Raw genomic sequence first — 11,866 nt, 5'->3', positions numbered from 1 at the left:
GGATTCCACGTGAAAAGCCAAGGTTTCACGTGGAAAGCTAGGAAATCTCAACATTTCACGTGACATTGCCAAGGTTTCACGTGGAAAAAACTCACGTTTCCACGTGAAATAGCCCAGGTTTCACGTGGAAATCTTGGAAAATTCAACATTCCAAGTGAAATTGGCCAAGTTTCACTTGAAAAGCTTGGAAATCTCAGGATTCCACGTGAATAGCCAAGGTTTCACGTGGAAAGCTCGGAAATCTCAACCTTCCACGTGAAATTGCCAAGGTCTCACGTGGAAAACTCACGTTTCCACGTGAAATAGCCCAGGTTTCACGTGGAAAGCTTGGAAAACTCAACATTCCACGTGAAATTGGCCAAGTTTCACGTGGAAAGCTTGTCAAACTCAAGTTTCCACGTCAAATAGCCTAGGTTACACGTGGAAAGCTCGGAAATCTCAACATTCCACGTGTGTAGGATCAAACTCAGTTCGCATTGGTGCTGCAAATTGGGCTCCTACCACTCATAGCTCAGATGTTTCTTCAGGTTTGGCAAAATTAATTTATCTGGTTGGAACTCAAACTCAGTTTGATTTTGGTGAATATGTCTTTCCTCAAACTATGAAGCATGCTGAAACTTTTGCTGTCAGGCTTCCTATTGGTTTTCCTTGTTTAATTTGTGGGATTATTTTGAGTCAACATCCTCAAATTAGGGTGGTACGTTCATCATATGCTGTGTGTTGTTGTGTGCAAATGGATGAGTTTGTTGTTTTTAGCATTGTTTGGCTGTCTGACCATGTTTTAGCAAAAATTTGCCAAAGGGGGAGATTGTAGTTCTTTTGATTGGCTGCATTTTGCTCAAAACATGATGGGCAACCATATGTTCCAACATCTGGAGCAACATGGTGGAATTACATATGTTGCTTGTTCAGTTGTTAAAGTCAAGCTTGTTGTGAGGTTGCTAACTGTATGGTGATTCAGAAGTTTTTATCCTATGTTGTGCGTTTTATCTTCTGAAGGCGTGTTTGTTTTAATCTTGGCTGAAGTAACAAGATTAATATCGTATGGACCAAGTCTATCTCAAATTCTGTTTTACTTGGTTCTGTTATTTTATTCTGGTAAGATTTGATTCCATGAAGATTCTTTCCAGAAGTGTGTTAGTGGACTCTATGACGTTCAGCCCATTGAAGATCCAAGCCCCAAGTGAACGTCTATATAAACGGAACTTGTAAACCCTAGCTGTGCACGGATTCAGAGATTCAGATATTGATTTTAGGGTTTTGTTTGTGAGTCCTCTTGTGAGTGTTGTACCAACTTAGTGCTTTAGTTCATCAAAGTACTGAGTTGAATTTGTTTAGTTGAGTTGTAATCTCATCAAACTGTTTTTGATAAACATGTCTTGATCACTGTGGCAGTGATTGTTAGGAGTTAGAGAAAGTTTTCTCATAGCTTAGAGGAGAAGGGCTAAGCTTGATTCACTTGTGTAATAGTGGTGAACATATAAGAGGCTCTATACTAAGGGGGAGTACTTAGGTATAGGAGGGACTTTTATGTGACCTGAGAACTATTATTTGATAGTGAATTGACTCCTGGATTGGTATCCTCCAGACGTAGGTGATGTTCACCGAACTGGGTTAACAACTCCTTGTGTTTTAACTGTTTGTTTATTATTGATACTCTGATTGCGTTTTGTTGTGCTACACATTGTTGCAACATTGTGTATCACATCTGTCCTAGGTGAATACGAAGTTCAATTGGTATCAGAGCTGGCACCCTGTTCTGGTTGGGTGAGCTCCAGGGAAGACTGATTCGGTTCCAATGGACAACTCAAAGGAAGGTGGTTCTGTGAATAGACCACCTATTCTGGATGGCACCAACTACGACTACTGGAAGGCGCGTATGATTGCGTTTCTTAAATCAATTGACAGCAAGACCTGGAAGGCTATTGTCAAAGGTTGGAAACATCCGGTCAATATACCCAAGGAAGGGTCATCTGTTGGTGAATTGAAACCTGAGGATGAATGGAATAAAGAAGAGGATGAGGAAGCGTTGGGCAACTCTAAAGCGCTGAATGCTATATTCAATGGAGTGGTAGGAGCCCAATTTGCAGCACCAATGCGATTCAAGATAGCATACTTCACACTCAAATAAGTAGAAGACAGCAATCCTTTAGCAGGCCATACCATAGTCTGACCAGCCGTGAGTTCTTTAGTGATAGCACTCAATGACAGCTCTTCATTTCCTGTGGCAACAGTGCTCCTTCCCAAATACTGGTTAATGATCTCAGGTGAAAAATGGACACACTTACCACGCACAAAAACTTTCCTGAAATCAGGATGCCCAGAAACAGTGCAATTTGTAGTCACATTCACAATAAATTCTCTCACCAACTTGTCATAGCAGCCACCTATCTCAGTAACAGTTTTCAATAACCCAGCAGCCTCAAGAAGTTTCATAATTTCTTGACAATGCAGAATCTCACCAGTCAATTCCCTCTCTTGAGCAATCCTGCGCTGATAAACATACTTCCACTTACCAACACTCTCTTCAGAGTGAAAAGAAATGTTATCCAAAGGAGCAGCAGGCACATTTTCTGGAATTCGTTTCCCAATCTTGCGCTTCCGAGCAGCAGAACCAGTATCTGACTTATCCAACTCCTCAGTTGGAGTCTCATCAACAACAGGAGCAGCATTATCTTTGTGAACCTTTCTCTTGACATTCTGGACAACAGGAGTATCATCATCAAGAATAATGACCTTCTTGCTCTTCTTGTTCTCACTCAAACCCAAACCTAACTTCTTGCCAGAGGAACGCGTAGAGTACTTACGAACAACAGTCATCTTTTGCCTTTTTGAAGCAACAGAAGCAGAAGCACCAAGGGTGTTGATCAACACCTCATCAGATTCTGAGTTTTCAATAACATCCTGAACATCCTCGACATTTTATCAACAGAGGGAGTAGAGATGGGAACCATTACCTCTTCCTCAAGATGATCAGAATCCTTGTTGCAATCAGTATCAACACCGTGGCTTGATTGGTTGTTGCTTGGTGATGGAACAATTGGATCTACATTTGCATGTAAAACTTCCTTGAGAGGAGTTTCCAACACTTCAGTGATACGAGAATCATCAACATCGTCACCCGTACTTGGATTGATCTCAGCCTCGGAATTCACTCTCTGAGTAGCCTCAGAGCCTCTCGTTACCATCTTCCTCTTCGCTTTGGACGCATCTGACTTGGATCGTGCCTTTTTCCCTTTCTTCTTGTGCGGATCAGATGATGGTTGAGAGATACCTTGAGCAATTGCGATTTCACTGGTATGAGGAGAGGATTTGGAAACCCTTGAAGATTTTGGGGTTTTGGATTTCAGACCCATTACCTTTACTCCGTAAGCATTCATCTCAGGAGTGAGTTTCTTGCTAGAATCTTGACTCATGGTGAAGAAGACACACAGAAGGAAACACGGGTCTTCAAGAAAAGAATGGACGGTTTTGGAGTGAGTTTCAGAGATTGGAAGTTGCACAGTGGAAGTTGCAGGAGAGATTATCAAGAAACAATGGAAATTCCTGATTAAGCGTGTCTCAGAAGTAATAACAAAATAGCCGTTGGCACACAAAAATCCCTTTAATTGCTATAATTCCTCAAATAAACAGATACCCAATAACTGCCTCAATTTTTCAAACTGTGTGGCATCCAAAGCTTTGGTAAAAATATCTGCTAACTGCTTCTCAGTTGAGACATGTTCCAGAGTAACAGTACCATCTTCAACCAACTCCCTGATGAAATGATGACGAATATCAATATGTTTTGTTCTGCTGTGCTGAATTGGATTTTTGGATATGTTGATAGCACTTAGATTGTCACAAAACAATGTCATAACATCTTGTTGCACATTATACTCCTTTAACATTTGTTTCATCCACATCAACTGAGTGCAACTGCTTCCAGCAGCTATATATTCAGCTTCTGCCGTAGAGAGAGAGACACAATTTTGCTTTTTACTGAACCAAGAAATTAAATTGCTTCCAAGAAAGAAACATCCACCTGATGTGCTCTTCCTATCATCAGCACTTCCAGCCCAATCCGCATCACAGTAACCTGTTAACACTGAATTAGTGTTGCGAGAGTACAAAATGCCATAATCACTTGTACCACTGATATACTTAATGATCCTTTTCACTTGAATGAAATGACTAGTCTTTGGTTCTGCTTGATACCTAGCACAGACTCCAACTGCAAAAGTAATATCTGGTCTGCTGGCAGTGAGATACAAAAGACTTCCAATCATGCTTCTATATAAACTAGGATCCACATCAGTACCTTTCCCATCCTTTGTAAGCTTGATATGAGTTGCAGCAGGAGTTCTTTTATGGCCAGCATTCTCAAGACCAAACTTCTTAACAATTCCCTTGGCATACTTACTTTGAGTGATGAATAAGGTATCTTCCATCTGTTTTACCTGAAGTCCCAGAAAGTAAGTTAATTCGCCTACAAGACTCATTTCAAACTCAGATTTCATTTGTTCAACAAATTGTTCCACCATATGGTTCGACATGCCACCAAACACGATGTCATCAACATAAATTTGAGCTACCATGAGTTCACTGCCATTTTTCTTAACAAACAAGGTTTTGTCAATGCCACCTTTGTCATAACCATTGTTGATCAGAAACTCTGTCAATCTTTCATACCAGGCTCTAGGTGCTTGTTTTAAGCCATACAGAGCCTTTTTCAATCTGTACACATGATCTGGAAAACTTGGATCTACAAACCCTTTAGGTTGTTCCACATAGACTTCTTCATCCAGGTAACCATTCAAGAATGCACTCTTGACGTCCATTTGATATAGTCTGAATTTTAGCAAACATGCTACTCCTAACAACAATCTGATAGATTCAAGACGAGCAACAGGAGCAAATGTTTCATCAAAGTCTACCCCTTCTATTTGAGAGTATCCCTGAGCAACTAGACGAGATTTGTTCCTTGTCACATTACCACTCTCATCAGACTTGTTCCTGAATATCCACTTAGTTCCCACAACATTTGCATCATCAGGTCTTGGAACCAATTCCCACACTTCATTTCTCTTGAACTGTCCCAGTTCCTCTTGCATGGATTGAATCCAGAACTCATCAGTCAGAGCTTCTTTGACATTCTTTGGTTCTATTTTTGATATGAAGCATGCATTAGAAACTAGATCCCTTGACCTTGTAATAACCCCATCATTCAGATCACCAATGATATTTTCTTTTGGATGTATCTTCTGAATTCTAATAGAGGGTTCTTTGGTAGCTAAAGGCAGTTGAGAGACAGTGTCTTCTTGTTCATTTTGGAATTGAATTGCTGGCTCATCTGGTTCCCCATTAGTATACTCATACGGTAGATCATCTTCATCATGTGCTTGTTCCGTTCTCTCATTGGATGTATCATCAACAACAACATTAATGGATTCCATCATGACTCTCGTGCGGATATTATAAACTCTGTAAGCTCTGCTGTTTCCAGAATATCCCAGAAATATTCCAACTTCACTTTTAGGATCCAGTTTTCTCCTATGTTCTCTATCAGTCAGAATGTAGCACTTGCTCCCAAAAACATGGAAATACTTCACTGTAGGTTTCTTTCCTTTCCATAGTTCATACTGAGTGACTGTGTCTCCTTGACGAATAGTGACACGATTGTGAATGTAGCAGGCAGTGTTGATGGCTTCAGCCCAAAAATGATATGGTAGATTTTTTGCATGCAACATAGCTCTAGCAGATTCTTGCAATGTCCTGTTCTTCCTTTCAACCACTCCATTTTGCTGAGGAGTGATAGGAGCAGAGAATTCATGTTTGATTCCTTCAGATGAGCAGAACTCAGAGAATTGACCATTTTCAAATTCTTTTCCATGATCACTTCGTATTTTGACAATCCCACTCCCTTTTTCCCTTTGCACTTGGAGACATAGTTCTTTGAACACTTCAAAGGTGTCTGACTTCTCCTTCAGAAATTCTACCCAAGTGAACCTGGAAAAATCATCTACACAGACAAAAACGTACCTTTTTCCTCCCAGACTTTCCACTTGCATTGGCCCCATCAAATCCATGTGCAGTAGTTCAAGCACTTTTGATGTAGTCAGATGTTGTAACTTCTGGTGAGACATTTTGACCTGCTTCCCAATCTGACATTCACCACAAACCTTTCCTTCTTGGATGTTCAACTTTGGTATCCCTCTAACTACTTCCTCAGCAACAATCCTTTTCATACTCTTAAGATTCAAATGACCTAACTTTTGGTGCCAGATTCTAACTTCATCTTCTTTAGACATCAAACATCGAGCAGACAAAGATGTTGTTTCAGAGGTCCACATGTAGCAGTTGTCCTTTGATCTAGCTCCTCTCATCAGCACATCCTTGTTCTTATTTTTGACAACACACCCAGACTGTTTGAACACCACCTTCAAGCCTTGGTCACAAAGTTGACTTATGCTGATCAAGTTTGCAGTTAACCCTTCAACTAGCAAGACATCATCAAGGTTTGGAGATCCTGTGTCAGACAATTTTCCAATTCCTCTGATCTTTCCTTTGGCTCCATCCCCAAAAGTAACAAAGCTCTTAGCATGTGGTTTCACTTTCTCAAGATAACTTTTTACTCCTGTCATGTGTCTGGAACACCCACTATCAAAGTACCAGTCTTCTTTTGATGATGCGCGCAGAGAGGTGTGAGCAATGAGAGCAGTAACATTAACCCTAGGCTTCCACTTTCTTTTGTCTGGACTTTTCTTTTCATCTTCTCGTGATACACCTTGAAGCATAGGATATCCATACAGCTTGAAGCAATATGGTCTAATGTGACCAAATCTGCCACAGTAATGACATCTCCAAGTTGAATTTTGATAGTTCCTGACTTGAGCATACGAATGTGTAACCGATTGCTGGGGCCTGTGGTTCCACATTTTAACATTTGATTGCCTTCCAATCTGCACATGTTCCTTGGTCATGTTCTGACTTGCCTTGTTAACAGCACGATAATCAAATCCTATCCCAGTCTTATCACCTGCACTTTTTCCCACATCAAGAATTTCATCCAGAATATCAGTGCTTTTGCTCATCATGCGAATGGACTTGGTCATTCCTTCCATTTTTGAGTTCAATAAGGCAACTTCTTCAGTTAGCTTCTTCTTCTCAGCTTGAAGGTCAAGGACTTGCTTCTTTTGTTGCTGACCATAGATACATGCTTCTTTCCACTTAGTGTAGAGAAGTTTATAGGCTTCAGCAAGTTCCTCATCGGAGATTTCCTTGTCACTGTCTCCATCATCTGAATCACATCTAACCATGAATGATGTTACTTTATTTGCTGTTACATCTTCACCTTCAGTATCAGATTCATCATCAGACCAAGTGGTGACCATTCCTTTCTTCTGTTTCTTTAAGTATGTGGCACATTCAGCCCTGATGTGGCCAAAACCCTCACATTCATGACATTGAACTCCTCGGCCATTTCCTGCCTTGTCTTCATCTTTCATTTTTCTTTGAAATTGCTGATTCTTGAAGTTGTCAGGTCGTTTGTCTTGCACATTTGGCCTTGATCGTTTATCCAGCCTCTTCAAAACCTTGTTGAATTTTCTTCCCAGAAAAGCAATGGCTTCAGATATGCTTTCATTAGTTTCATTGTCAGACATATCATCATCTAAATCTGTGCTTGAGACAAGAGCAATGCTTTTATTTCTTTTCTCAGGTCTATCATTCTGAGTCATTTCAAAAGTCATCAAAGATCCAATAAGCTCATCCACCTTGATACTGCTTATGTCTTGAGCTTCTTCAATAGCAGTTACTTTCATGTCGAACTTCTTGGGAAGAGATCTGAGAATCTTTCTCACAAGCTTCTCCTCTGACATTTGTTCCCCTAAAGCGAATGAGGAGTTTGCCATATCACGCAGTCTCATATGAAAATCAGAAATGGTCTCATCTTCCTTCATCTTTAAGTTCTCAAACTGAGTTGTTAGAATTTGAAGCCTCGACATTCTAACTCTGGAAGTCCCCTCATGAGCAGTCTTGAGAATCTCCCAAGCATCCTTTGCCACAGTGCAAGTGTTGATCAATCGGAACATATTTTTATCCACTCCATTGAATATAGCATTCAGCGCTTTAGAGTTGCCCAACGCTTCCTCATCCTCTTCTTTATTCCATTCATCCTCAGGTTTCAATTCACCAACAGATGACCCTTCCTTGGGTATATTGACCGGATGTTTCCAACCTTTGACAATAGCCTTCCAGGTCTTGCTGTCAATTGATTTAAGAAACGCAATCATACGCGCCTTCCAGTAGTCGTAGTTGGTGCCATCCAGAATAGGTGGTCTATTCACAGAACCACCTTCCTTTGAGTTGTCCATTGGAACCGAATCAGTCTTCCCTGGAGCTCACCCAACCAGAACAGGGTGCCTGCTCTGATGCCAATTGAAATTCGTATTCACCTAGGACAGATGTGATACACAATGTTGCAACAATGTGTAGCACAACAAAACGCAATCAGAGTATCAATAATAAACAAACAGTTAAAACACAAGGAGTTGTTAACCCAGTTCGGTGAACATCACCTACGTCTGGAGGATACCAATCCAGGAGTCAATTCACTATCAAATAATAGTTCTCAGGTCACATAAAAGTCCCTCCTATACCTAAGTACTCCCCCTTAGTATAGAGCCTCTTATATGTTCACCACTATTACACAAGTGAATCAAGCTTAGCCCTTCTCCTCTAAGCTATGAGAAAACTTTCTCTAACTCCTAACAATCACTGCCATAGTGATCAAGACATGTTTATCAAAAACAGTTTGATGAGATTACAACTCAACTAAACAAATTCAACTCAGTACTTTGATGAACTAAAGCACTAAGTTGGTACAACACTCACAAGAGGACTCACAAACAAAACCCTAAAATCAATATCTGAATCTCTGAATCCGTGCACAGCTAGGGTTTACAAGTTCCTTTTATATAGACGTTCACTTGGGGCTTGGATCTTCAATGGGCTGAACGTCATAGAGTCCACTAACACACTTCTGGAAAGAATCTTCATGGAATCAAATCTTACCAGAATAAAATAACAGAACCAAGTAAAACAGAATTTGAGATAGACTTGGTCCATACGATATTAATCTTGTTACTTCAGCCAAGATTAAAACAAACACGCCTTCAGAAGATAAAACGCACAACATAGGATAAAAACTTCTGAATCACCATACAGTTAGCAACCTCACAACAAGCTTGACTTTAACAACTGAACAAGCAACATATGTAATTCCACCATGTTGCTCCAGATGTTGGAACATATGGTGGCCCATCATGTTTTGAGCAAAATGCAGCCAATCAAAAGAACTACAACGTGAAAGTGACAAGGTTACACAGGGAAAACTCAAGTTTCCACGTGAAATAGCCTAGGTTTCACGTGGAAAGCTTGGAAATCTCAGGATTCCACGTGAAAAGCCAAGCTTTCACGTGGAAAGCTTGGAAATCTCAACATTCCACGTCAAATTGCCAAGGTTTTACGTGAAATAGCCCAGGTTTCACGTGGAAAGCTTGGAAAACTAAACATTCCACGTGAAATTGGCCAAGTTTCACGTGGAAAGCTTGGAAATACGAGGATTCCACGTGAAAAGCCAAGGTTTCACGTGGAAAGCTAGGAAATCTCAACATTCCACGTGAAATTGCAAAGGTTTCACGTGGAAAACTCAAGTTTCCACGTGAAATAACCCAGGATTCACGTGGAAAGCTTGGAAAACTAAACATTCCACGTGAAATTGGCCAAGTTTCACGTGGAAAGCTTGGAAATATCAGGATTCCACGTAAAAGCCAAGGTTTCACGTGGAAAGCTAGGAAATCTCAACATTCCACGTGAAATTGCAAAGGTTTCACGTGAAAATCTTGGAAATCTCAGGATTCCACGTAAAAAGCCAAGGTTTCACGTGGAAAGCTCGGAAATCTCAACATTCCACGTGAAAGTGACAAGGTTTCACGTGGAAAACTCAAGTTTCCACGTGAAATAGCCCAGGTTTCACGTGGAAAGCTTGGAAAACTAAACATTCCACGTGAAATTGGCCAAGTTTCACGTGGAAAGCTTGGAAATATCAGGATTCCACGTGAAAAGCCAAGGTTTCACGTGGAAAGCTAGGAAATCTCAACATTCCACGTGAAATTGCAAAGGTTTCACGTGGAAAACTGAAGTTTCCACGTGAAATAACCCAGGATTCACGTGGAAAGCTTGGAAAACTAAACATTCCACGTGAAATTGGCCAAGTTTCACGTGGAAAGCTTGGAAATATCAGGATTCCTCGTAAAAGCCAAGGTTTCACGTGGAAAGCTAGGAAATCTCAACATTCCACGTGAAATTGCAAAGGTTTAACGTGAAAATCTTGGAAATCTCAGGATTCCACGTGAAAAGCCAAGCTTTCACGTGGAAAGCTTTGAAATCTCAACATTCCACGTGAAATTGCCAAGGTTTCACGTGGAAACGTGCCACGTTTCCACGTGAAATAGCCCAGGTTTCACGTGGAAAGCTTGGAAAACTCAACATTCCACTTGAAATTGGCCAAGTTTCACGTGGAAAGCTTGGTAAACTCAAGTTTCCACGTGAAATAGCCCAGGTTACATGTGGAAAGCTCGGAAATCTCAACATTCCACATGAAATTGGCCAAATTTCACGTGAAAAGCTTGGAAATCTCAGGATTCCACGTGAAAAGCCAAGGTTTCACGTGGAAAGCTCGGAAATCTCAACATTCCACTTGAATGTGACAAGGTTTCACGTGGAATACTCAAGTTTCCACGTGAAATAGCCCATTTTTCACGTGGAAAGCTTGGAAAACTAAACATTCCACGTGAAATTGGCCAAGTTTCACGTGGAAAGCTTGGAAATATCAGGATTCCACGTGAAAAGCCAAGGTTTCACGTGGAAAGCTAGGAAATCTCAACATTCCACGTGAAATTGCAAAGGTTTCACGTGGAAAACTGAAGTTTCCACGTGAAATAACCCAGGATTCACGTGGAAAGCTTGGAAAACTAAACATTCCACGTGAAATTGGCCAAGTTTCACGTGGAAAGCTTGGAAATATCAGGATTCCACGTAAAAGCCAAGGTTTCACGTGGAAAGCTAGGAAATCTCAACATTCCACGTGAAATTGCAAAGGTTTCACGTGAAAATCTTGGAAATCTCAGGATTCCACGTGGAAGGCTCGGAAAACTCAATATTCCACGTGAAAGTGACAAGGTTTCACGTGGAAAACTCAAGTTTCCACGTGAAATAGCCCAGGTTTCACGTGGAAAACTTGGAAAACTAAACATTCCACGTGAAATCTGCCAAGTTTCACGTGGAAAGCTTTGAAATATCAGGATTCCACGTGAAAAGCCAAGGTTTCACGTGGAAAGCTAGGAAATCTCAACATTCCACGTGACATTGCCAAGGTTTCACGTGGAAAACTCACGTTTCCACGTGAAATAGCCCAGGTTTCACGTGGAAATCTTGGAAAATTCAACATTCCAAGTGAAATTGGCCAAGTTTCACTTGAAAAGCTTGGAAATCTCAGGATCTTACGTGAATAGCCAAGGTTTCACGTGGAAAGCTCGGAAATCTCAACCTTCCACGTGAAATTGCCAAGGTCTCACGTGGAAAACTCACGTTTCCACGTGAAATAGCCCAGGTTTCACGTGGAAAGCTTGGAAAACTCAACATTCCACGTGAAATTGGCCAAGTTTCACGTGGAAAGCTTGTTCCACGTCAAATAGCCCAGGTTACACGAGGAAAGCTCGGAAATCTCAACATTCCACGTGAAAGTGACAAGGTTTCACGTGGAAAACTCAAGTTTCCACGTGAAATAGCCTAGGTTTCACGTGGAAAGCTTGGAAATCTCAGG

The 11,866-nt window shown here is 40.9% G+C and overlaps 1 protein-coding gene across 1 annotated transcript; it reads right to left on the bottom strand.

Moving 5' to 3' along the window:
- Nucleotides 1–1,863: 1,863 nt before the first annotated feature.
- On the bottom strand, nt 1,864–3,416 carry LOC130725195 (uncharacterized). Its single transcript, XM_057576444.1, has 2 exons — nt 2,958–3,416; nt 1,864–2,904 (listed from the first exon to the last, which is right to left on the bottom strand). The coding sequence occupies exons 1-2, from the start codon at nt 3,414–3,416 to the stop codon at nt 1,864–1,866; spliced, it is 1,500 nt and encodes a 499-aa protein (XP_057432427.1).
- Between the last annotated feature and the right edge of the window lie 8,450 nt (nt 3,417–11,866).

The sequence above is a fragment of the Lotus japonicus genome, chromosome 6 (genome assembly GCF_012489685.1).
Source record: "Lotus japonicus ecotype B-129 chromosome 6, LjGifu_v1.2".
In the NCBI taxonomy this organism is placed as follows: Eukaryota; Viridiplantae; Streptophyta; class Magnoliopsida; order Fabales; family Fabaceae; genus Lotus; species Lotus japonicus.
Note: the sequence above shows the minus strand (reverse complement) of the source record. Positions and strands in the feature narration are given on the sequence as shown.